The sequence below is a fragment of the Amblyomma mixtum genome, chromosome 10 (assembly GCF_055824585.1).
Source record: "Amblyomma mixtum isolate Tamu chromosome 10, ASM5582458v1, whole genome shotgun sequence".
Taxonomy (NCBI): Eukaryota; Metazoa; Arthropoda; class Arachnida; order Ixodida; family Ixodidae; genus Amblyomma; species Amblyomma mixtum.
Window position 1 is genome coordinate 165182572 of NC_143021.1, and position 27334 is coordinate 165209905.

General features: G+C 48.8%; 2 protein-coding genes across 2 annotated transcripts; one reads left to right on the top strand and one right to left on the bottom strand.

Annotated features, from left to right (window-relative positions):
- Positions 1-1937: 1937 nt before the first annotated feature.
- On the bottom strand, positions 1938-10021 carry LOC149327626 (uncharacterized). The gene is made up of 2 exons (XM_089564934.1): positions 9806-10021; positions 1938-3425 (listed from the first exon to the last, which is right to left on the bottom strand). Exons 1-2 carry the CDS (start codon positions 10019-10021, stop codon positions 1938-1940), a joined length of 1704 nt encoding a protein of 567 aa, XP_089421060.1.
- Positions 10022-10067: 46 nt separating this feature from the next.
- Positions 10068-23547, top strand: LOC149327627 (uncharacterized). The gene is made up of 10 exons (XM_089564935.1): positions 10068-10079; positions 18167-18677; positions 18990-19140; positions 19307-19688; positions 19753-19917; positions 20073-20259; positions 20343-20585; positions 21495-21666; positions 22910-23058; positions 23120-23547. Exons 1-10 carry the CDS (start codon positions 10068-10070, stop codon positions 23287-23289), a joined length of 2142 nt encoding a protein of 713 aa, XP_089421061.1. The 3' UTR covers positions 23290-23547.
- The last annotated feature ends 3787 nt before the right edge of the window (positions 23548-27334 follow it).

A 27334-nucleotide genomic window follows, 5' to 3' on the forward strand; every position in this document is an offset into this window, starting at 1 on the left:
TTAATATATATAAGGAATAATAAAGGTCCCAGGACGGATCCCTGCGGTACACCTGAAACTACTTCGAGGTTCTCCGATTCATTATTATTTATAACCACATATTGGGTGCGATTTGACAGATAAGCTTCTATCCATGCTATTACTTCCGAATTAATGCCAAGGAGCTTTAGTTTGTGAATTAATTTACAGTGCACAACACGGTCATAAGCCTTAGAAAAATCAATAAAAATGCTGTCAACTTGTTCTCGGGAATTGATTGCTCTCGTGAAGTCATGCGTTATTTCTAATAATTGCGTGACTGTGGACAGCCCTTTTCGGAAACCGTGTTTGGTCGGATTCAATAAGTTGTTTTCTTCCAAGTAACTCATAATTGCTTTGTTAATAATGTGCTCCATAAGCTTGCAACAACCACTTGTAAGCGATATTGGTCTGTAGTTGTCAACTACTAATTTGTTTCCGTGTTTATGAATGGGTATTATTTTCGCGCGAAGCCAGTCAGCAGGGAGCGTGGCAGTTTTCAGTGACTCGATGAATATAGTATGCAGGAAAGGGGATATCTGCTGCGCATATCGGTTCAAAAACAGATTTGGAATACTATCTGGGCCGGATGATTTTTTCGTGTCAACCTGCAGAAGTAAGTTTAGCACGCCATCCTCAGTTATTATTATCTCGGGCATCAGAGAATCAAAAGTTGTCTCAGCTATGCTTACCGCATTTGTTCGCGTGAAAACTGATTGGAAGTACGTGTTGAAGGAATTGGCTATTTCGTGTTCGTCCTCGACGACTATGCGAGCAATTTCTAATTTTCTGGTGTGTTCTCTTGGTTCCGCCAAATATCGCCAGAATTTCTGCGGTTGTGTTTTCAAGAAATTTGCTAATGTGTCGGTAAAAAATAACCTCCTTGCTGCCCTGATCTCCAACCTCAGTTGACTTGACAGCGCAACCACCTCTAATCTATTGCCTTTTCTTTTTCTCTTTCTACGCAATTTTCTTTTCAGGTGAATTATTGAACGTGCTATCCACAGAGCTTTGCGTTTAATTCTTTTATGTCTTGTGGGAATGAAGTTGGATTCGCAGTGCGCAATCGCATTCTTTAGTTTTACCCACAGGCTGTTTACGGACACTGGTCCTCGGGATTCTACGGTTGAAAAATCATCTAGCGCTATGTCAAGGAAGTCTATTACACTCTCATCTTCAGCCCTGCTGTAGTCTTTCACTGCTTTCATCGAAGAACCTTTACGGCGTTTGTTACCCGCGCTGAAGTTACAGCATGTTAATACAAGCATCTTGTGATCAGAGATACCTTCTTCTATTGTTATTACTGGATTTAATGATTCTGACAGGAAGGCAAGATCAAGAATTGCGTGGGAGTTTCCTTGCACCCGAGTAGGTTCTTTAACAATTTGTGTCAATGAGAGACTGAACATTATATCTAGGAGCCGCTCACAGCTACGCACTTCTTTATTTCCAATCGTCATTGTATCCCAATCAATTCCCGAAAGGTTGAAATCCCCACTTATCAACAGTTTAGTCCGGTCGTTGACTTTGCTATGTAAGAAGTCATGCATTTGCGTAAGATAATCATCAGTCTCCCCAGGACGTCTGTATATGGCACCTATTAATATCGAAGATTCGTTAAATCTTAAATCGCCCCAAGTACTTTCATGATTAGCTATTCCGGGGTCTTGGTGGAATGTCAGACTTTGTTTAATGGCAATCGCCACCCCGCCTCCCCGACCATCACGATCTGAACGAAGTAGCGAGTAGGAGGGAGGGATTATTTCATGATCGTCTATACTGGAATGCAACCATGTTTCTGTGATTATGACCACATCGGGGGAATACAACAGCAAAAGTTCTTCTAATTTGTCACTTTTATTGACAATGCTTCTGGCATTAAAGCTTAAAATTGTAAGTTGTGCTGTAGTATTCTTGTGTCAGTCCTGCCCACTTGTATTGCCGTTGACAGTGTTTTGTTTTCGATTCACTAGAATTCGCTTGTTTTCTGTGTCGTCCCACACATACATATCATCATTAACCTTCAGTTTGTTAAACACTAGGGCTACCTTATCGCCTTTCGAGCGCTCGATTTTAGATGATTCCCACAACTTTCGACGCGTTTCTCGGACACTTGCCGAGAAATCCTCTGATATCGATATTGCACTGTCTTTCAACTTGAAGCAATTGCGCAATACTTCCATCTTTTCGGCAAAATTGTAAAATCGCAGGATAACTGGTCGTTCACGACGGGCATTTTTAGAACCAATTCGGTGAATTCGTTCTACAGAACGGACCTCGATGCCCAGAGTGTCTTTAAATGTCTCTTCTATGACTGCTTGTTCCAGTGCTGCTCTGTCTTCTTTAGCGCCTTCCTTTAAACCGAAGATGACCAAGTTATTCCTTCGACTACGATTCTCTAGATCGTCGATTTTCCTGTTTACATGTGTGAATTCTTTTTCCATGTCGCTGACTGCTTTCACGCATTCTTTTACCCTTTCATGGTCTTCCCTCAATGTGGCGAGTGATGCTTCCATTTCGGTCAGCCTACGCTCCACACATTGCAAGCCATTTTGTAAAGTAATTTGTGACGCCCTAATCTCTGACACCATAGCGTGTATCTCATCCAATTTATCCGGACCGGGGTTCTCCTCTACGTCACCGCTGAGCTTCAACAACAATTTGGCTACACAGAGCATTTCACAGCAACAGCACAACAAGCACTGCGGGCTCGGCAGCACAACAAGACCAACGCAATTGCTCTTTACAGATTTGACATTGGACCATTTGTCACTAACCTGAAGAACGAAGAGCACACAGTTTAGCATTGTGCGCCGATCGGTGCCGCCGAGCCCACTGAGTCGTCCGCTGTGCTGGCTCTTTCTTTTAAAGGCTTCCCACGAAGTCCCGGATGACGCAGGTGTCCCGGATGTCGCACCGAAATCGTGATCCAGCCGGGGGATATCGTCCACGTGCTTCTGCGTTGTCGGCTTTAGTGCCAGCATGATGACCGGGCGAAACATTGCAGCGTGTCCTGTTGAAGTTGGCAAAGTGTATCGGCCCGAGGGTGGTGGAAAGATGCCATCGCCGGGTGAGCCTACCGCCAGGAATACCTGAAGAACGAAGAGCACACAGTTTAGCATTGTGCGCGGATCGGTGCCGCCGAGCCCACTGAGTCGTCCGCTGTGCTGGCTCTTTCTTTTAAAGGCTTCCCACGAAGTCCCGGATGACGCAGGTGTCCCGGATGTCGCACCGAAATCGTGATCCAGCCGGGGGATATCGTCCACGTGCTTCTGCGTTGTCGGCTTTAGTGCCAGCATGATGACCGGGCGAAACATGGCAGCGTGTCCTGTTAAAGTTGGCAAAGTGTATCGGCCCGAGGGTGGTGGAAAGATGCCATCGCCGGGTGAGCCTACCGCCAGGAATACCTGAAGAACGAAGAGCACACAGTTTAGCATTGTGCGCCGATCGGTGCCGCCGAGCCCACGTACGTAGTACGTAGTACGTACGGAAAAAACTGGTGAAGTGGAAGTCTATGAACTAGTTACCGGTTACAGGGAAAGGGAGGAATTCATGAGATTGTTGAAGAGCAAATATTCAGCTTTAACTGAGTACAACGAGCTTAACTTTCAAGCAATTGTAGAGTGGTTTATTGGCACGTTGAAGCGCTGGCGACGAAGACCCGGGCGCAAGTCGTCTAGAAACCAGCGCGGCGAGAGCCCGGCACACAAGCGGCAGTTCTCCAGCACGAGCCTTCCACGGGCGGCGCTAGCGCTTCGTCGTCGTTGGTGGCGGTGCTGAGTCTTCTTCATTCCAACTGCCCCGGCGGAAAGAGGGAGCCATCCTGGCGACTCAAGGGGAGGAGATGACGAGGGGGCTGTAGTAAGGCTTCAAGCGGCTGACATGAACGACGTCGCGACCACGGCGGCGGTGGTCCAAAGAAGGTGTGACCGGTTCGATGATATAATTCACAGGTGACGTACGCTCTAAGATGCGGTACGGACCAATGTGCTTGGCCCAAAATTTGGACTCAGCCGGAACAGAGAGCCAGACCAATTATCCAGTGGAGAAGTGTGTAGCGGGCGTGTCTTGATCCGACTCATGTTTCCGGAGCCCTTGACGTTCGGCGGTGAAGGAGCGAGCCAACTGGCGGCACTGCTCAGCATGGCGGGTAATGTCAGAAAGGGCAGTATATTCTGAGCTGTCGGGGTTGTAGGGAAGGATTGTGTCCAGCAGACAGGAAGGCTAGCGCCCAAATAAGAGAAAGAATGGGGAAAAGCCGGTGGTTGCTTGACATGCGGTGTAATATGCATAGGTCACGAACGGAAGGACTTGATCCCAATTAGACCTGTCGGAGCTAATGTACATGGCGATCATGTCCCCAAGAGTACGGTTGAATCGTTCGGTGAGGCCGTTGGTTTGGGGGTGGTAAGCGGTAGTGGTATGGTGGACTGAGTGGCACGCATCGAGAAGCTCGCGAACAACTTCAGACAAGAAAACACGGCCGCGGTCACTGAAGTTCTCGCGGAGCGCCGTGACGCAGGACGAAGTGATGAAGAAGGAAGAAGGTGACGTCGCGAGCAGTAGCCGCAGGTAGGGCAGCGGTCTCAGCATACCGAGTGAGGTGGTCCACGGCGACTATAATCCATCGATTCCCGGCGGTCGTGAAGGGGTGCGGCCCATATAGGTCGATGCCCACACGATCGAAAGGGCGAGCCGGGCACGGTAATGGCTGTAACGGGGCAGTCGAGGGTCGAGGTGGCGACTTCCGCTGCTGACAGGCTGTGCAGGAGCGAACGTAGCGACGAACGAAGTTGTACATGCCCCGCCAGTAGTACCTCTGGCGTAGTCGCTCGTAGGTTTTTAGCGATCCAGCATGAGCGCTTTGAGGGTCGGCATGGTAGTGCGCACAGATCTCAGACCGAAGATGTCGGGGAATCACGAGGAGCCACTTTCGGCCGTCCGGACGATAGTTTCGGCGGTACAGGAGATCGTCGCGGATGGCGAAATGGGAAGCTTGGCGACGAAGGGCCCGAGGGAAGGACGACGTAGAGTGTGCACGAAGGGCATCGAGCAAGGAAGAAATCCATGGATCCTGGCGTTGTTGATTGGGCATGTCCATAGTAGTGAGCGGTGCGAGTAGGGAATCAGATACGAGGGAAGAGGGCACAGGAAAGGGCAGTGGCGAGCGTGAGTTTGGCGTCGGCGTCGGAGTGCTTGCGGCCCGATCGGTAGACTACGGTAATGTCGAATTCCTGAAGACGGAGTGCCCAGCGGCCAAGGCGTCCTGAGGGATCTTTGAGGGAGGCCAACCAACAAAAGGCGTGGTGATCAGTAACGACGGTGAACGGGCTGCCATATAAGTATGGGCGGAATTTCGTGAGAGCCCACGCTACGGCCAGACACTCCTTTTCAGTCACGGTGTAGTTCGACTCTGCTTTGGTGAGAGCGCGGCTGGCGTACGCAACAACGTATTCAGAAAATTCGAGTTTGCGCTGGGCCAGGATAGCATCGAGGCCGATTCCGCTTGCGTCGGTGTGCACCTCAGTAGAAGCACTGGGGTCATAGTGCCGAAGAATAGGGGGTGAAGTAAGAAGACGACGGAGCGCAGCAAACGCTTCGTTGCAGGCAGAGTCCCACGTCGACAGGTCGGCGGGACCATTGAAGAGTTTCGTAAGGGGCGCGACGATGGAGGCGAAATTAGGGACAACGCGCCGAAAATAGGAGTAGAGGCCCACAAATCGGCGCACCTGTTTCGTAGAGGTCTGTTTAGGGAAGTCAGCCACAGCACGGAGTTTGTCAGGATCGGGTAGGACGCCATCTTTGGATACGAGGTGGCCGAGTATTGTCAGTTGCCGGGAGCCAAAGTGGCAATTCTTGAGGTTAATCTGAAGGCCAGGACGGGTGAGGCAGCTCAATATCTGGCGCAAGCGCTGGAGATGCGTCGGAAAATCGGGCGAGAACACAACATCATCATCCAAGTAGCAGAGACAAATGTTCCACTTGAGGCCGCGCAAGATGTTATCCATCATTCGTTCGAACGTGGCGGGAGCGTTACAGAGACCGAATGGCATTACGGTGAATTCATATAGGCCGTCAGGGGTAACGAATGCCGTTTTAGGACTGTCAGACTCAGACATCGGGACTTGCCAATAGCCGGAACGGAGATCCAGAGAGGAGAAGAATTCGGCGCCTTGCAAGCAGTCAAGGGCGTCGTCAATACGGGGTAGCGGGCCGTCCTTGCGCGTAATTTTGTTGATCCGGCGATAGTCCACGCCAAATCGTATCGAGCCATCCTTCTTCTTCACCAAGACAACGGGGGATGACCAAGGACTGGCAGATGGCTGAATAATGCCGCGTTGTAGCATGTCGTCCACTTGCTCAGCGATGATGCGGCGCTCGGGAAGGGACACACGGTAGGGGCGCTGGCGGAGAGGAGTATGGGTACCGGTTTCAATGTGGTGATCGACAGAGGTCCCACGGCCCAAAGAAGAGGACTGGTGGTCAAATGATGAGCGAAACTGGTTGAGCAGGGCAAGAAGCTCGCGTGTTGAGCCGTGTCGAGGGCGGGGTCACTAGGGCGGTCGAAAATGTCCGAAGACAGTGGGTGATCGGGAGAAGCGCCACGTGGGGTGAGGGCAGCGATGTCGGGACTGGAGGAGGTAACATCGGTGTCCAAGGAAGTGATCAAGTTAGCGGTTTCAAAATGGCCAAGGCACTCGCCACGGAGCACGGAGGACGTAGAGAAGGAGGTGTAAGAGACGAGGATGGCGGCAGCACCGTCTTGAATGTCGATGACCGCGAAGGGAACAGAGAGGCGTCGGCGAGAAGCAAGGATGGGGGAAGGCGTGAAGAGAACGGTGGCGTCAGAAACAGAGGCGACACAAACAGGGACAAGCACAGCACTGCCAGGGGGAATGTGAGTGTCCTCGGCGACAACAAGCTTAGCATCACGGCGAATCGAAGGCTCGTCGAAGGGCGCATCACAGAGCGTAGAAAAGACGACATGCGCACGGGAATACTGCCTGGAATACCGCAGGCGTAGCAGATCGGTCGGTTGTCAGCCGTGCGCCAAGGATTGTAGGCAGCGGGCGCGAAACGCTGTCGGGAAATAACAGGTGTAGGCACCGCAGGAGGAACATATGCATAGGCCTGCGGCCGCGGTGGTCTTCTGACAGCTTCGGCATTCGTGAGAGGCACGGGTGCGGGCGTAGGAGGGTCGTAGCTTAACGGGGCGGCAAGAGGGGTGGGCTGGATCGGGAGAAGAGCGGCCTGGGGAGCCAAGGATGACGGTTGCCGAAGATTAGGAAGTGCATCGGCGACCTCCTGCGTGATGGCATTCCGGATCTCAGGACTGAGGACGGGCGGTGACGGGTGTGGGTTAGATATGATCTAGAGCTGCCGGGCGACCTCCTCCCGCACGAAGTCTTTGATGGTGGCGAGTAAGTCGTGGTTGATTCCCAGGCCGGAGATGGAGTCGGCAGGCGGGGGAGGGCGACGAGCGCAAAGACGTTGCTTGCGCAACTCGTCAAAACTTTGGCACAGGGTATAAACCGCGAGGCGACGGTGGTGGGGCTCTTCGCCAACAACATCTGAAAAGCGTCGTCGTCGATGCCTTTCATGACGTGCTTAATCTTGTCAGCCTGAGACATAGCAGGATCGACACGCTTGCAGAGGTCAACTACATCTTAAATGTAGCTCGTGGAAGTCTCGTCGGTGTGCTGAGCTCGGACACGCAGGCTTTGCTCAGCGCGCAGTTTTGGCACGGCGGGACGGCCGAAAACCTCCGCCAGTGTGCTCTTTAGCACGGCTCAGGTGGGAATGTCGGCCTCGTGGTTTCGGAACCACAGGTTCGCTACGTCGCTCAGGTAGAAGATAACATGTCAGTTTGACGCTGTCATCCCAGTTGTTATGGCGGTTCACCCGTTCGTATGATTCCTGCCAATCTTCCACATCCTGGTCGCAGTGGCCGCTGAACACAGCGGGGTCGCGCTGCCGGACGGCACCGGAGCAGATGACTGCCTGCGGCGGGGGGGCGGGCTGTTCACTGGTCTTGCACATCGGGATGGTGCGACTGCGAAGGTCCACGGTGATGGGAAGCGGTGAACGCAGCAACCTCCACCAAATGTAGAGTGGTTTATTGGCACGTTGAAGCGCTGGCGACGAAGACCCGGGCGCAAGTCGTCTAGGAACCAGCGCGGCGAGAGCCCGGCACACAAGCAGCAGTTCTCCAGCACGAGCCTTCCACGGGCGGCGCTAGCGCTTCGTCGTCGTTGGTGGCGGTGCTGAGTCATCTTCTTCACAATGAACAATATCTCACAGCAATCATTATGATTTGCGCAGCTCTCTAACAGAATGCAGCCACTGCCGCGAAAGCCTTGCGTGCTTCGCAGACGAACCTTTGTCTGGTGCGCTTCCTAACGCTCGGCGACCATAAACGGAGGGTGCTTGAACCTAATGAATAACTGAAGGAACGATGACGCCTCTCATCTGGCGCGTCTGGCAACAAAGTGAGAAGTGGTGGAGAGAAACAAAAAAGAAACGAAATGGCCGGCAGCGCCTATCAAGGTTCCCAGGATGGGCGGCCACATTTTTGACGATCACTAGCGAATTTATTGCGTCTAACGATTAAGAAAAAGATAACGCCGCCCGCGGTCTAGATGAGCGCTGAGACTCCCTAGCAGGGGAAATAACCAAAGGCAGTTCGAATTGGGCGCCGCAGTCATGCTGATAAACTAGTATACTGCGCCCCAACGTCGCGGGGAATGAGGTGTTTAGATTTGTATTTTAGTTCACCGGCGGCTTTTTGCGATTTTAAATGGGATATTTTAGGCGATCGCTATGGAAGCCACCATATCCCCGTCATAATAAGCCTGTCAAACTCGCCAATGGTCATCCCGAAAAAACCATGGCATTGTAAGTTATATTTAGCTAACTGAGCATTCTTTAAAGAGAAAGCCAGCTTAGTGAACAGAATTTTGGAAAATCTTAGCATTGATGAAATTAGTGGAATCTATACAACATGCATCCTTACTGCCGCAGATCCATCAATTCCAAATCCACATGAGTGGTGCGCCAGAGCCACAAACTGTTATGTACACGAAAATTTAAGGCGGCAAATAGTAACAAGGTTAAAAGTTTAAGCATCGTGAGCCTTGGGGACACCCAACAAACGAAAACCTTATAATCTTCAAAAATGCGAGAGCACAAGTACTGTCAATTTGGCACAATGGAGAAAAAAACTTCATGGCAAGCTTAAGTACGTTCAGGTTGGCGGGCTATACTTAGGCACGAGGACTAGTTACAAAAAACTGCACAAGACAGGTACGAACCTGAAGATGACAAACCAACTAGCCGCCATTAGAAAAATGGTTATGTATCGTCTATCAACAGCTCAACCACATCGAACAAAAAATGCCGGGACAGCCGAGACAGTGGCTAAAGAACAGTACATTGTTTTGTACGGTATTTCCGAAGTTGACTGTTTCCATAGTCTCACAAATTTCCCTTCTCAGACCTTGACCTAGCAAGGGAGCCATGTCTTCTGGATCGTGTCGACGCAAAGCCTAGCATATAACTATTCTAGGTCTCCAATACTCTATACACAGTCGCATTAAGGGCCCCGTAGGTGACGACGCTGAACTATTGTGTGAGCCGAGCCCTAGAACGAAGGCATCTGCAGCGGAACCGGTTTGCGCCAGTGCAGCTAGAGGCGCATCGACATCTACCTCACCGCATGCCTAGATTTATATGTTCTTGCTTAACTGGACCCCCAATGTTGCCACACTGGCCGCCCAGAACTGCATACACATGTCTCGTAGGGTCCAGTGTAGAGGTGAAGGACCCCTCCCCTTCTCTGCCCATAAATGGTGTTCTCTGCCTCGTAGGTGGCCTCCGCTCCTAGGGCGACTACGGAGCAGTCCCAGACCGTGAACGTCGGTGGGACATCGAGACGCTCCTTGGTGCCGAAGACCTCAAGCTTGGCGTCAGTGACCTCGAACCAACGGAGCTTAACGGAGTCCATTAAGGCGCTAAACAACCTGCTGCTGGATGCCCCTGCAGATGCCGCCATGCCTGTCACGGTGAGCTTGAGGATTGTACAGCATGATCTGGTGGGCGAGTTGGTCTCACATATATATACTCCGTTTCATACATAGCAGTCAACGCCGCGAAGGCTGCGGCGCCTGTTCGCGCTCCTCGTCCGAATCGTAAAAAATTTTGATCGTAATGTAGTGCGGCGAAAGTGAAAAGAGTAATCAACCTAAAATTAAAGTAAATGCTGGTCGATATTGTAGTATAATAATAAAAGTGTTTTATTTTGCAAAAGAGATTGCGTTTTCTTTTATGTTCTTCAAAATAGAGTGCCTTAGATTTCTAGTTTTTTTTCCGGCTCCTCCTGTATCAGGTTTTCGCAGCTAGGCCGGCTGGTTATGTCGTCTGCTTTCGTCTTTCGGTTTCTGAGTCTGCGAAAATGGCACCGCTATCTCCTACTCGCTTGTTTTCTTCGCCCACTGCGGCTTCAAAAACATCTCCTGCTCGCCTATTCTCCAAGCTGAAGTCTCCGAAAATTTCGAAAGACTGCAAGCAGGTGACTGTCAACGTTTACTCTAGCGTAAGGAAGCGCTTCCCGGAGAAGACTGTGCGTGAAGTTCTCGAAACTGTGGGCGAGATGACGGGGGTGAGCCCTCGGACAGTTGCGATCGAGGTTCAAGAAAGAAGGTACAACTTTAGTTACAAACATGATTTATAACATTGACAATGTTTACAAAGATTAAAAACATGAGAGCGGATGTCAGCAATTAAATGCCAGCCACTACGTTCACTCACGCTGCGCTTACACCTCACTGGTATGTAAGAAGCCCGGATTTTTACTCGTTTATATTGTTACCGCGAGAGGACGACGACGAGCTACCGTGAGAACGAACAGCGAGCTTTGTAAACTTCTTCGTGCGCTCTCTTAATGAAACATGCAACCTTTTCGTCGGCTTCTCACAATAAGAATGTCAACTGCCGCGGCAAGTGCGCTAATATACAACATTTGTTGCGTTCGATGCCCTGCGCAGCGGAATCTCTGCTCAGGGCCTTAAAATGCAGAGCTTTCAGCAATCCCCATCTCGCCGCACTAGCAAACACCCATGACACACCGAATCCGAACTCTAATACAAAATATTACTACGAACGGAAGCACTTCAAAGAATTTTCCTGGTGACACCAGCTCAAAGAGGAGACCCGAGTCAGACGCTCCTCACTTTAAAGCCGCCGAGTACACCGATCAATGCAAGGTTGCCGCTAGTCGAGGCTGCTCCGAATAATGGACGCTACCATAAATTCTATCACCACACAATTAATGATTCATTCCGTGCCGTGTACTAAAATTGGCTCATTGCCCGAGAAAAGCACTTCGCAATCACGTCCGTCGCCAATACACTACACTGCCTTTTCCCTTCGAAAGAAGTAAACAGCGCTGTGTTTTTCAAAGTAGGTATTAGAGTTTGACAGTTTCGAGTTTCTATGTAATGAATCTTTCTAAAAATAAAAAAATAAACAAGCCAAGCCGGGGGTCGAACCTTGGCCCCTTGTAAAATGGACAGGCGCGCACTTCGTACCACTCAGACACGACGCGAGGCGGACGGATACATTTCGCTTGTTTTTTGTAGCGGACTACTTTTGTAAAAGTAAGCTAGACTGGGCTAGTCGGAGCAATTGCATCTTTGAAAAACGTAACGCGAAAAACGAGACTCAGAAAAGGTGAAGACAGGACACGAGCGCGAGATCCGCGGTGGCCGAGGTGTGCTGTAGGCCCGCTGTTAATAGAGAGGCGATGCTTGGCAGCGCTCGTGTCCAGACTTCACCTTTTCTGTGTCTCGTTTTTCGCGATACGTTTTTCAGAGATGTACTTTCGTACCTTCGGGAGCGTTGACTGCTATGTACGAAATGGAGTATAGTGAAGCATCGCAACGGAACGGGGCCAAAGGGAAGAAAGGGAAGAACACAACCGAGGACGAACAGGATTGGCCGCGAGATGCGCGGTGGCCGAGGTGTGCTGTAGGCCCGCTGTTAACAGAGAGGCGATGCTTGGCAGCGCTCGTGTCCAGACTTCACCTTTTCTGTGTCTCGTTTTTCGCGATACGTTTTTCAGAGATGTACTTTCGTACCTTCGGGAGCGTTGACTGCTATGTACGAAACGGAGTATAGTGAAGCATCGCAACGGAACAAGGCCAAAGGGAAGAAAGGGAAGAACACAACAGAGGACGAACAGGATTGGCCGCGAGATGCGCGGTGGCCGAGGTGTGCTGTAGGCCCGCTGTTAACAGAGAGGCGATGCTTGGCAGCGCTCGTGTCCAGACTTCACCTTTTCTGTGTCTCGTATTTCGCGATACGTTTTTCAAAGATGTAGTTTCGTACCTTCGGGAGCGTTGACTGCTATGTACGAAACGGAGTATAGTGGAGCATCGCAACGGAACCGGGCCAAAGGGAAGAAAGGGAAGAACACAACAGAGGACGAACAGGATTGGCCGCGAGATGCGCGGTGGCCGAGGTGTGCTGTAGGCCCGCTGTTAACAGAGAGGCGATGCTTGGCAGCGCTCGTGTCCAGACTTCACCTTTTCTGTGTCTCGTTTTTCGCGATACGTTTTTCAGAGATGTACTTTCGTACCTTCGGGAGCGTTGACTGCTATGTACGAAACGGAGTATAGTGAAGCATCGCAACGGAACAGGGCCAAAGGGAAGAAAGGGAAGAACACAACCGAGGACGAACAGGATTGGCCGCGAGATGCGCGGTGGCCGAGGTGTGCTGTAGGCCCGCTGTTAACAGAGAGGCGATGCTTGGCAGCGCTCGTGTCCAGACTTCACCTTTTCTGTGTCTCGTTTTTCGCGATACGTTTTTCAGAGATGTACTTTCGTACCTTCGGGAGCTTTGACTGCTATGTACGAAACGGAGTATAGTGAAGCATCGCAACGGAACAGGGCCAAAGGGAAGAAAGGGAAGAACACAACAGAGGACGAACAGGATTGGCCGCGAGATGCGCGGTGGCCGAGGTGTGCTGTAGGCCCGCTGTTAACAGAGAGGCGATGCTTGGCAGCGCTCGTGTCCAGACTTCACCTTTTCTGTGTCTCGTTTTTCGCGATACGTTTTTCAAAGATGTAGTTTCGTACCTTCGGGAGCGTTGACTGCTATGTACGAAACGGAGTATAGTGAAGCACCGCAACGGAACAGGGCCAAAGGGAAGAAAGGGAAGAACACAACAGAGGACGAACAGGATTGGCCGCGAGATGCGCGGTGGCCGAGGTGTGCTGTAGGCCCGCTGTTAACGGAGAGGCGATGCTTGGCAGCGCTCGTGTCCAGACTTCACCTTTTCTGTGTCTCGTTTTTCGCGATACGTTTTTCAAAGATGTAGTTTCGTACCTTCGGGAGCGTTGACTGCTATGTACGAAACGGAGTATAGTGAAGCATCGCAACGGAACAGGGCCAAAGGGAAGAAAGGGAAGAACACAACAGAGGACGAACAGGATTGGCCGCGAGATGCGCGGTGGCCGAGGTGTGCTGTAGGCCCGCTGTTAACGGAGAGGCGATGCTTGGCAGCGCTCGTGTCCAGACTTCACCTTTTCTGTGTCTCGTTTTTCGCGATACGTTTTTCAAAGATGTAGTTTCGTACCTTCGGGAGCGTTGACTGCTATGTACGAAACGGAGTATAGTGAAGCATCGCAACGGAACAGGGCCAAAGGGAAGAAAGGGAAGAACACAACAGAGGACGAACAGGATTGGCCGCGAGATGCGCGGTGGCCGAGGTGTGCTGTAGGCCTGCTGTTAACAGAGAGGCGATGCTTGGCAGCGCTCGTGTCCAGACTTCACCTTTTCTGTGTCTCGTTTTTCGCGATACGTTTTTCAAAGATGTAGTTTCGTACCTTCGGGAGCGTTGACTGCTATGTACGAAACGGAGTATAGTGAAGCATCGCAACGGAACAGGGCCAAAGGGAAGAAAGGGAAGAACACAACAGAGGACGAACAGGATTGGCCGCGAGATGCGCGGTGGCCGAGGTGTGCTGTAGGCCCGCTGTTAACGGAGAGGCGATGCTTGGCAGCGCTCGTGTCCAGACTTCACCTTTTCTGTATCTCGTTTTTCGCGATACGTTTTTCAAAGATGTAGTTTCGTACCTTCGGGAGCGTTGACTGCTATGTACGAAACGGAGTATAGTGAAGCATCGCAACGGAACAGGGCCAAAGGGAAGAAAGGGAAGAACACAACAGAGGACGAACAGGATTGGCCGCGAGATGCCCGGTGGCCGAGGTGTGCTGTAGGCCCGCTGTGATCGGAGAGGTGATGCTGGCACCGCTAGGCTGGGCAAGTAACAGGGCGGCGCGCGGCACGCAAGCCAGCCGCGTGCTCTGACGTCACTCCACGCATGCGCACAGCTGGGGGAGCGTTGTGCCGCGGCTCAGTGAGCAGCCCCTCTGATCTCGCGAAACGGCTGACGTAGTGTAGCTTTCGCTAGAAAATCTCCTAATTAACATTTTGCTTTTACCAGTTAGGCGTTGGCTGTCATTTACAAATTATAATGGTTGGTTAAATTCTGCAAACTTCTACCTTAAGCGTAGTGTGAATGTGGTCTATTGTCCAGTGCCCTTTACGAAAGCCTGCCTGATTATTTGGCTGATTAGGCGCTCCCTTAGCGGCCGTTTCGGGTGTCCACCGAGATATCTGAGACAGTGCCTTTCCTCAAAGCCAATTTTCAGTTTTATTAAAGTCTAAGGTGGCCCTGAGTCTATTAGCAATTACCTTAGGAAATACCTTATTGGCAACGGACAATAAACTGAGGGGTCTATAATCTTCCAAGTCCCTGACGTCTCCTTTCTTATGCATTAAGTTGATGCTAGCGTTCTTCCAAGCTTCTGGTGCGCTGGAGGTCATAAGGTATTGTGTATACACGCGGGCTTGTTTTTCTAGAACCATTTTACCGTGTGTCCTTCAACAGATCTCCTGTTACCGGATCCTCACCAGTTACTTTTTCTCTTTCCATTGCTCTTAAGGCTTTCTTTCGTTGCTCGCGGGATATCTCATTGCTGTGGGATACACCCTATGTGATCTGCGTCCCGATTACGTTTCGCTATTGTATAGATTTTTGCCTATGCCTAATTTACCCTATGTGATCTGCGTCCCGATTACGTTTCGCTATTGTATAGATTTTTGCCTATGCCTAATTTCCTCTCCGTGGCTTTTAGGCTACCTCTCTTCTTTAGAGCATGCTAGATTCTTTCTAAACACAACTTCCTTGCGTCAGTCACTTCGTGCTTATTGATCAAATTCGATAGGTCTCCCACTTCTATTCATTCTATAAGGTTTGGCGACGTCATGCTTTGGCGTTTTTTTCTCAGATGTTTCATCTCCTGAAACAACTTGCCGATATACTGTCAAACCATCCTACCGCCTGGCTCCCCAGAGTACCCCATAATGATAGCACAAAGATTATTATTCATAGCTTAACATTACGGTCATCGCCCTGCGTTAAAGCCAAATATCGGTTCTGAAGCAACATCCAGATTTTCTTTACTTTCCCTCTCACTTTTAACTTGTTAATGGGCTTCTCCATAACTAAACTTGTTTCTTCTCTTCCTTCTTCAAGTATAAGCGTATTGGATACCTTACCATCGTGTGGTCGCTACTGCACACCTTTCCTAGGACCTCCACATCTTTCACAATGCCAGGGTGAGGTAATAGTATGAAGTCTATTTCACTTTTAGTCCCATCATTGCGGCTCTTCCACGCCCACTTGTCTTGTTTGTGAAATACGGTATTTATGATTCACAAACCATTTTTGCCCGCCAGCTCTACTAATACCCCCCGCTATTCCTAGAGCCTATGCCATAGCCCTACTGCATTGTTTCCAACCTGCTCGTGTCCTGTCTTGGTACTGAAGTCACCCATCAGTACTGTATACGGTGTATTTACTTTGCTCATTGACAACTCCCCGTCTTTATAGAAACTTTCCACAATTTTGTCACCATGGCTGGATGTAGGCGCGTAAGCCTGTACCACCTTCAGTTTGTACCTCGTTGTAAGCCTAATTTCGTTAACTACCACCATGTAATTAATATTATATAATTCCTCTATGTTGCCACCTACACATCCCGGCTGATAAAGAATACCTGTACCCAGTTTTCGCCTATCCGCTAATCCACAGTAGCATAGCACGTGCCCACCCCTTAGTAGTGTATACGCCTCATCTGTCCTCCTAACCTCTCTTAGATCTGGTTTGGTTTGGTTTATGGGTTTAACGTCCCAAAGCGACTAAGGCTATGAGAGACGCCGTAGTGAAGGGCTCCGGAAATATCGACCACCTGGGGTTCTTTAACGTGCACTGACATCGCACAGTACACGGGCCTCTAGAATTTCTCCTCCAAAGAAATTCAACCGCCGCGGCCGGGATCGAACCCGCGTCTTTCGGGTCACCAGCCGAACACCATAACCACTGAGCCACCGCGGCAGATCTATTACGTCTCTTTGCATACCAGGTGGTTCCTCGAACAACTCTGCTAGACTAGCCTCCCTGGATAAGGCTCTTGCGCTCAACATTGCCAGGTTCAGTTTTCAATTGCAGCGTGTCCGGAACCAGAGATTCTCAGCACCCTCCCCTGCGTCACAGGTGTGGCCGCCACCTTGGCCATTTGCTCCGTAGCCGCTGGAGACTGATGGGCGAGGGTTAAAGGGAAACTGCACCGGTTTTAGAATTCGACGAGCTTCAGTGGGTCGAATGTTTGAAGCCTGTAGGTTAAGCATGCGAAATATTTTGGCGCTAGCTTTAGCAGCAGTGCCGTAATCGTCATTTAAAGCCGTGGCCCCGTTCAGGCTTCACCGCAGTGCACAGCGCCGAAAGGGGGGATGGCAGTAGCAGACGACAGGAGTATCAGAGACGGTAGTGACGTCAAGGTGGGGATCGACCAGACTTCCGCTGTCGGAGCTGCGGTACGCCTGGCTGTGCCGTTTGCTGCCGAACGTTGCAGCGCTAATTTTTTTCCTTCTGTGGCGCTTGTTTTCTTCTCCCGAATCTTAGAGCAACTTCTTTAGCGTCATTTATAGCGTTTCTGACGAAAAGAACAAGCATGCCGGGCTTCTGCGCAGCGTATGGCTGCACGAACACTAGCGGCCGAGACGATGTCGCGTTTCATAAATTCCCTAAGGAGAGCAAGCTATCAAGGCAGTGGGTAGCAGCGGTGAAGAGGAAGGACTTCAAGCCAACGAAATTTTCTGTGCTATGTTCAGGCCATTTCCTCGACAGTGACTACCACGAAAGTTTGTTGATGATGCGTTCTTTTGGAATGCCAGTCAGGTCTGCGCGACTGAAAAGTGGTGTGGTGCCTTCCGTTTTCGCGCACAAAAGATGCGCCTCACCGGCGCCAAGAGCTGCTTTCGCAAAAAGAAGAAAACTTGAGGTAAGAGGTTCAATACATTGTCTTGGTTGTTTGTGCAGTTGGTAGCATGCGCTGTGTACAGACTTGAGGAAACGGTGTGCTGCAGGACAAATAAAGTGAGGTCTAGCGGATCTGCTGCTTTGGGGGTCCGCAGTGCTTGAGCAGAAGAATCTGCCATGAAAACCTCTACAAGCTTTAAAATTTCGCTTCCCTTGCTCCGCTGAGCACCGCATGAGCGCTCTAAAGTCTGCCCACGTCTGTGGCTGCAAGCTTAATCACGAAAGTGCACTGTCGCCTAGTGCACTGTTCGTTTCGGTGATAGTAAATGTATCAAGCGCGAGCTGCTGAACTTTAGGACAACGAAGTTATTTCATGACGACCCAAGCGCAGCACGGAAGCTCATTGCCGATAGCAACAGGTGCTCCTAGCCAGCGGCGAAACGCTACAATGTGCGACTCATGATTAGGTAATTGATACGATGTGGAAAGCGTCATCACGCTGCTGAATCGCGTAATGAAAAAAGGCAGTCCTTTCTGACTCGCGTTCATAAACGCCAACAATTTCATACCTGCGTGTATATCATATATGCGATTCCGATCGTGACTGCGCTTGCCAGAGACGTAGGCGCAAATAATAACGCTAGGTCATAAATGCGCGCGGCAAAAACAGAAAGGCAGATCCACAGCGATGCAAACTCGCGTCTGTTCTGTAATATTACGTTCGTTATGTTGTGTTGTACAAAACCCATTTTCTTATTTTCAGACTCTTGGAGAGCTTTTAGAAAGTTCAGACTGCGGTGCTGCCATTCCTCCAGGCTCGCCTCCTCTAGACTCCCCACCTGTACACTTGGTACCTGCAGACTTGCCGCCTCCTGCCTTTTTAACACCGGTCTTGCCATCACCAGACTTACTCCCTCTAGACTCGTCACCTGCACACTTCGCACCTGCAGACTTGTCTCCTCTAGCCTTTCTATCGCCAGTCCTGCCACCACCAGTGTTGTCTTCACCGGACTTACCAACATCAAGCTTGCTAGAACATGTACCCTCGCCACCTCCAGCCTTGCTGCCTGCGGTCTTTCCAGAGTCAGAGTTGCCATCGGCAGGCTTGCCGCCCTCAGACCTACCACATCCAGACATCGAAACAGCTGAGATAGCAGACAAGTGCGTTCAAGTGGTAGTGAAGCCATCAACAGCGTGCCAAGGTTCGCAGACAGTATGGGCTAGAAGTATGGTGTCGAAGTCACTGCAAGCAAGACCTCAGATGACATCTGTCGGTAAGTTCCTTTAGTTTCAAAACAAATTTTTATACTTTCCCCTCCACTGCTCTCCCACGATTTCTTGCAGTAAACTGGATGCAGCCTGTGGTGCAGTGTGATTGCATAATAACCTAGATTTGTTAATTCCCACCAATATTGTATATTAGTATATCTCACAGATACAGTATCTCATTGAGATATTGTAAAGATTAACCAGAAAAGAAGCATCAGTCAGCTGTGGGTGTTATGTAGCTCATCCGAAATGAACCAAGTTTATCAGGATTGAAAATTGCCATGAAAGTACAGACCATAAAAAAATGCGTGTTTCAGGTATCCAGGTCGGTGGTAGCATGATGGATGCTGCTGTGCAAGTTGGCATGGGTACAGAGGCATGTGTGCACAGTGACGACAGCTGCAGCAACAGCGACAGCGAGCTGGCAGTTGATGAGGATGAAGACTACAGTCCGTTGACTGAGTTCAGGTATGTGTGCAGTATGTTACTGCTAATCTGGCACTGTGTTTGCATCACCCCATGTCAGCATTTGCTATATTTTGTTACACTGCACGAGAAATTTATGAGTGAGCTGGTACCGGATTTTCTGTTTATGTTCTGCTATTCACCAGAAAATTTGTTCCATTTGTTCCAGTCATGACGACCCCACTAGTACTGTAAACGAGCCCACTCAGCCTGCAGAAGGGAGTGTGTTTTTAGTAGAGGTGAAGTGGCTGAAACAGCTTTTTCAAACCTGCTTCACCTGCCTGGCACCGTGCACTTTCATAATGAAGTGTACAGGGACGCTGCTTGAAGTCTGCGCAGAATGTCCAGCAGGCCACATATTCTCCTGGAAAAACCAGGATGTTATCAGGCAGCAGCCTGTGCTGAATGTCCAGCTGTCAGCAGCCATTTTGTTCTCTGGGAACAACCCCACTGCTACGTTGCGAATGCTGGCTTCAATTGGCATCCAGACAGTGAAGCAGCGAGCATTCTTTAGAATCCAGCATGATTACCTCTGGCCTGCCATTGGTGCCGTAAGTTGTTCTTTCATTCAGGCATTCATTGGAGATGCTTAGTGCTGTGCAAAATTTATTACAGGTTTGGAAAAAAGAAAAAGAGCAGTTATTTGAGGATGCCTCATGTAGAGGACTGAGGCTTGCTGGAGATGGGCGGGCTGACTCGCCTGGTTACAGCGCAAAATTTGGGACGTACTCCCTGCTCGACGTGGAGAAGAACAAAATTCTGCATTTTGAACTTGTCCAGGTTTGTCCTAAACTTCCCGCATGGTCTGAGGACTTGGCAATACCTGCTTATATTTCGTAAGCTAGTTGTACAGTAGCGGTATATATTTCATGTTACTCAATGGGTGCATGCTTCATGGTGTAGTGCAGCATAAATTTGTACTATCTGTCTTGCAGTCGAATGAGGTTGGTGGTAGCTGCCATATGGAGTTGGAGGGGCTAAAGCGGTGCCTCAAATTCCTGGAAGACCATGGGTTGTGCACTGAGGTGCTTATTACTGATCTGCACTCACAAATTAAAGCCTTTATGAGGAAGCAAAATGCAAACATCAGCCACGAGTTTGATGTGTGGCATGTGGCAAAAGGTACTGCAACGAATTCTTGATTGAAGTACATCCTTACATTTTGTAGACTGTGCATTCACGTTTATTGTAAAATTTGCTTCCAGGTGTTGCAAAGAAGATAACTGCTGCCGCAAAGCTGAGTGATTGCCATGAACTTGGGGTTTGGGCGAAAGCGATAGAAAACCACTTGTATTGGGCAGCAGCGTCAAGCGACGGGTGCAAAGAACTGATTGTGCCCAAGTGGACGTCAGTTTTAAACCACATTAGAAACGTACACGTCCACGAGAATGCCCTCTTCCCTGTATGCCTGCATGACGAAGTTGAACCTCGGCAATGGCTCAGTGAAGGTACGTCGCATACTGCTGGAAGGAGATGACTAACAATGCAATGTTCTTGCCATGTTTCAATTTCAAAAGCGCTGCTGTACATCCAGGACAGTGCCATACCAAAATTTTTTCTTTCATTTTTCATTACTGCATCATGTGCATATGATTAATCATTTATAATAAGTAATCCCTCTCATAGCTGCAGTTTTAATGCTAATGCAATTTGACTGAAGCAACAACGTAAAGGCAACAACAAAGTTGGACGTGCCACGATAAGCAGTGGCTCTTAACACTGTGCTTATGTTGTGCCCAGTACACTCAATGTTTGCTGTTGTCGCAATGTGCAATAATATACTAATAGGAATACAGTTCAAGAGGCTGTTCTTGTAGTCATCTAGCGCATCTTGCATTTAGCAGAGGTGAAGCAAAAGAGCTCTCCTGCAATAATTTTGTCTGTGTTTTCACCAATATTAGCTTAACAAACTTGATGTGCCTTGTGCATTGAAAGTGTACTTTTTTTTGCATGGCTCATGCTTTTCATGCGGTATGTGGCCCTGGGCACAATGTGAACAAGTCAGTGAAAAACTTTCAGCCAGCAGCTCAGCACAGAAAAAAAAAAGATGGTGTGAAGAATAAGCTGCATTTGCTGCAAAATTTTCCATCCTATTCAGGCATTCCCCTGTTTGTGCTCTTCAAGTCTAATTGTATCGAACAAATTTGCTGTGTAAAGAAAGACGGAATGGCAAGATTGCTTCTAAAACGCATGACACAACTTTCTGTAGCCTTTGCCTTTTGTGCTTTGGTTGTTTGACAACACAACTATCTGTTCTTGTTTGGGTTTTATGGTGGCAGCAATAGCAGATTATTTTTCCAGGTGACGCCTGTTTTTTGTATCTTCTCTTTTCTTAACATGCTTCGATGCCCTTTCAGAATCCAAGGCATTCATAAAACTCAAGGCCATTGCAACCTCCAAGCTTCTACTGGCTGATATGCCGAAGTTATCTACAAGGCACCAGACGTATGGGCTGGAAACATTTCATGGGCTGCTGCTCCACTTTTCCCCGAAATTCTGTCAATACTCATACTTTGGTATGAAGGCAAGGTAAAGCATGTTCTTTTCTTTATCCCACACTGGGGAGAGTCAAATTTCCACGATTTTATTTCCACATAGACTATCACAAATCCCTTCTATCCTTGTCCCATGTCTGCGGTCGACACACAGAGATTAAAACCTGGAAAGTCCAGCAGGCAACCAGGTCGCCGTTGCATTTTTGCATGGTGGCACATGCCAGTTTCAGTGAGCTCATTGGCAAACAATATATGCAGAGTGGATGCAGACCACAGCTTCTGTTTTATTTTTCTCTCATGTGGTACACACACACACACACTTCCAGCAGTGCACATAAACTTGAACATTGCAAATTTGTGGCGCATGCCTTCCTGCTTTAGATACGACTTAAAGTAAATTCAAGAGCTGGGCAGGTTGGTATGCTTTCATTCTAAAAGTTACTACGCAGCAGATGGGTACAAGAAAACAGGATGTGGCAGTCCTGACTAGTAACGGGCACATGTTATGTACTATGGGAATATATGCTTTAAAGGAACATGGGAACATATGCACTATAGGCAGGCTAACCTGACAAAGAAAAATACATGTGAAAATGTACTAATCACTAACAAGAAAGGTTATCGCCCAAGATAAAAAAAGCACTTTGTTTGCTGATGACATGGAAATCTGGTTAATGCATCTGCTTGTTGTACAACAGTACGGCACGTTGGGCTGGTTGGTTAACATACATCTTGCAGATGTAGCACAACAGAAATGAAGCACAGCGTTCGTGTCGTCTGTTTTTCACTGTCCTTCGTTTTTGTAGCAGTACATCTACAAGATAATCTGCTTGTGTGTTTAGCAGTATAGGAGGCCTTCACTATTTCTGATATTCTCTGCTCTCCATACTCAAATAGAACAGAAGCATCGCCTAAACTAATGTGTTGCCCGCATTCTTGCTGCTGCGGTTAGCGGTGGAAATGTGCCTCTGCATTTAACATGATGCGACCTTGCTCACTATGTGATGCCTTATGAATACTTGTCCGCGATTTGCGCTCGTGTTTTACAATATTACTTTGCTATATAATGTCCTTTGCATTGTGTGTATTGCCCTGTTTCTAAACTAAACTGCCTGTTACTAGCCAGCACTGTCCTGTCTACTCTCCTGCATTTCTCTGGGGCATTTGAAGTGTTTAAAATTTTAATGTGCTCATTGTGATGTCTGTCGGTTTGCGGTGGCTCGTGCAAAATGACAGTCATCATTTGTAATTGCATCGGCCATGCATGACTCTTACAGAAGCCAACTAGCAGCACTCCACTACAATGAAAATGGTGGAAGAGGCCAGGCTGTCACTCAGGATAGTAGAGAGAGGTGGAGCCTGAGGTTCCCAAAGGCCACAGCAGGCAAAGCGACAGCTCGTCCTGTGAAGGAGCAGCCCACCCATGGTATGCTTAGTGTTTTTTTTTTGTGGTCTAAGTATCAGTGCCATCTCAAATGCTTTCACAGGATACGTCGACAGACTGCTGAACATGGTCATGGCTGAGGTGAAGAAGACATCATCCACAAGGAGCGTCCTCTGTGCAGAGGCACCACCACCACTGAGTAGCCAGTATCCCACGGTGTCAAAGGATGAGGTTGTGAGGAACAGGAAGACGAGATTTAGCTCATTACTTTAAAAAAGTGTAGACACGATAATTTGGCTTCCGTGTTTTATTTCTACTTTTTCTTTTACTAAGGTAATCACTAGTACAGCCAGGACAACTTTAGACTTCAATCAACCAAATGATCAGGCAGGCTATCATAAAGGGTACTCGACAGTAGACCATATTCACACTATCAGTCAGGTGATGGAGAAATGCGCAGAATATAACCGACCCCTATATATAGCCTTCATTGATTACGAGAAAGCATTTGACTCAGTGGAAACCTCAGCAGTCATTGCACAGTCAAGGTGTACAAGAGTACCATTCAACATGAACCAACCAGCCCGACTCAGCCCTCTTCTTAGAAGAGTGTCATGTGAAAATATTGGAAGATATTTATAACAATTGCGCAGCTACCATAGTCCTCCATAAAGTCAGCAAAAAAATTCCAATCAGGAAAGGTGTCTGGCAGGGAGACATGATCTCGCCAATGATATTCACCGCCTGTTTACAGGAGGTATTCCGGGGCCTGAAATGGGTACAGTTGGGGATAAGAGTTAATGGAGAACACCTAAGTAATCTGCTATTCGCCGATGACATCTCCTTGCTAAGTCACTCAGGACATGAACTGCAAAGCATGATCAATGAGTTAGACAGGCAGAGCAGAACGGTGGGGATAAAATTAACATGCAGAAAACCAAAGTAATGTCTGACTGTCTAGCAAGGGAACAGCAGTTCGCATATGGTAGCGAGGTGCTGGAAGTAGTAAGAAAATATGTCTGTCTAGGGCAGGTAGTGACCGCAGATCCGGATCATGAGAGGGAAATAACTAGAAGAATAAGAATGGGGTGGAGCGCATATGGCAGGTTCTCTCAGATCATGGATGGAAATTTACGTGTATCCCCCAAGAGAAAAGTATACAACAGCTGTATCTTACTGGTACTCACCTATGGGGCAGAAACGTGGAGGCTAACAAAGAGGGTTCAGCTTAAGTTAAGGATAGCGCAGCGAGCTACGGAAAGAAAAATGATAGATTTTTCGGAAGCGGGCGGAGTGGTGAGGGAACAAACGCGGGTTGATGACATCCTAGTCGAAATAAAGAGGAAGAAATGAGCTTGGGCTGGGCACGTAATGCAAAGGCAGGATAACCACTGGTCCTGAAGGATAACGGAGTGGATTCCAAGACAAGGCAAGCGTAGCAGGGGGTGGCAGAGAGTTATGTGGGCAGATAAGGTCGAGAAGCTTGTGGAGATAGGGTGGCCGCAACTGGCAAAAGACAGGGTTATTGGACTGACATGGGAGAGGCCTTTGCCCTGCAGTGGACATATTCAGGCTGATGATGATGATGTTTTCTTTTTAAATGATAGCGTGGTGAAGCAACCTTGCTTGTTAGTGCTGAGCACAAGGGTTCGCAAAAGGAGTTGCCCACATGAGCCATTGGGCATCGAAGCTCTAAAATGGTAGTACCACAGACATGGCAAACTATGAACTTTCAGTTAGGTTGGCAGCAGGGACAATTGTGATATGTTGAGTGCAGGTGTCAGCAGGCAGTTGATTATTTCAGGCTTTTATTCTTGATCCTCTTTGCTAGGTAGGATTGCGAATAAATTTTACATTTTGGTCACAAGTGTCATATTTCTTCCTAACATGCACATGCTCGTATGCTTTCGGCAGGTGGCATCAAGCTGCAACGAAAACTAACACACAGCACAAAAAAGGATTTCAAGTGCCATTTATGTGTGTACTGAAACGCTTCTGTGGGATACAACTCCGGAACAAAGTGGCAAACATCCCTCAAAAGGGGCCCTTCAGCCAATGTTGTCGGCGTGGTGCCATGACGTCACTTTCAACTGTTGTGCACTATTGTCTGGAAGGCGAAGGAGCATTTGCAGCTTTGTTTTTTTACCTGTATCCAACCATAGCAGTAGGAAAAAAAGTTTTTTAAATAAATTTTTACTGTGCAGCAGACGTCTTCTTGTCCTGCAATTTTAGAAGTGCCTGAAGCCTCTGTAGTGTCCATCTTTTGATGGGTACCGTCTTCTGATGCTACTGATGACACAGCTTGGTAAAATCCGTCTGCTGCCTTTTCCCATCCTTTTCCATGTCAGGAACACAAATTGGCGGTACGCGGCATACCTCATTTGCCTGTGGACATAAAAAGTAGCACTACAGCATTCAGCCTTGGAAAAAAAGGCTTTCTTACCTGTTAAATGGCTCTATGTCAGCTGTTGCAGCTACTTTACTGCCCTGCTGGGCAATTGCCACACGCAGGACAGTAGTATTCAAGCACGCGTCTTTGAATCTTTTTGTCCTTGCAATGCACCGGGGGGACTTCTGCCGTCTAGTTATTTCACGTACCTCCTGGCAGCACACGCATTCTTCTTCGGTGTCCATTGGGACACAGTGCATGCATAAGCACCTGTAAACAAAGCACAGTTAGAAGTGTGAGCAATGCAGGAGGATAATTTATTAAGAAATTCCGTAGTTTTACTCTAGTTTTAACATCCATTAATAAAGCCACCGATCGAGTGGCAGCGCTGCAATTGCAGCAACACGATGGCTGTCGTCAAAATCGCGATGTTTTCCGCAGCTAAATACAATTTGCAAAATACACGGCATGGCAGCGCATGATTGCCGATACTTGCCCTGACGTTTACCGATTTTATCGAACATTATAAATGGGATTACGCGCGTGCAGCCACGAACTTCGGTCTGGCTTCTTTCCGATAATGCTGGTAGCTGCCGGGCCCCGGTGCAAGGGTATCGGGAGTCGCACCGCGCTCTCGCGCGAACAGCTTGCTGAATCATGCCATTAGAAATGTATACTGTACACACTCGAGCTTACGGTACCTGACAGCATGACTTTCGCTGCGCTTGTTGACATACAAATCGCTAATTCACGCGACGAAACGAGACAGCTTATGTGGGTGCGCCGTTTGTTTACACTCTATACCAATCCATCAAGCGCTTTTAACGTGACAGTCTGGCGGGAGTGTAGGGCACGATCAACGCAGATCTGTTCGCTAGAAAGCTGGTCACAGGCGCACGCAACAATGCAGCGCACGGGTACGTACCATTGTGAATTTCCCATTCGAGAAAATGTAGGCGCCGTCTCCTCGCTGTTCGCACGCATCGTGTTGTCATTGCTGTTAGTGTCGCCTTGTTCCGACGCCGCCAATGGCTCGAACAAGTAGGGCTCAACGCCAAGTTCCCTTGAACAGCTTGAACGTTGCATGTCTAGCCCGATACATCCACAGACAAGCACGTGCGTACAACGCTTTCGCGTGGGCCGCCGCCGCCGCCGACCGATCTCCCTTCTTTGACGTCACGACGCGCTTGACCAATGAGAGGTGACAAAGGCGCTTTCAGAATGGCCTGCGGCGATGGTGCACATTTTTTCAATATTAAAGTTGTTTGGGGTCATTTGTGACCAATTTTATTGTTATATTCGGTTTCAGGGGTCCTTGAACTGTAGATTCGCGCTCCTAACTCAATTTTTTTGAAAAGTGATGCAGCAGCCCTTTAACTGGTTTAGTCATATAAGAGTTTGTGACCAATTACTACACCTGGGTTGCCAAATTCTGTTCTGGTGAGTGAGTACGTTATCGGTTGTGGTCACCGACATCATGCCGCACCCCAGGCCTGGTTATGAAATTCCATCGACACGCGGAGATTTATTTTTAATCGGGTGGAGAATTGCGCTTAACCGGGATTCGAAGCCCGATCTTGCACGCGAAGCGGATGCTCAACCTTCACGCTATGTAGCCTTTATATAGCCTTCACAGATTATCGAGAAAGCAGTTGGCTCAGTCAGAACGTCAGCAGTCATGCAGGCGTTATGGATTCGGGGTTAGAAGTGCCTTATGTGAACATACTGGAATATATCTTTAACAGCTGCATAGCTAACATAGTCCTGCTTTAATTCTTCAATAAAATTCGAATGATGTAGGGTGTCAAACAGGGAGACACGGTCGAGCATTTCAATTCACCGCGTGTTTGCGGGAGGTGTTAGGAGTCCGGAATTTGGAACGTTTGGGGATAAAAGTTGATAGAGAACACCTAACTAATATCTGATTCG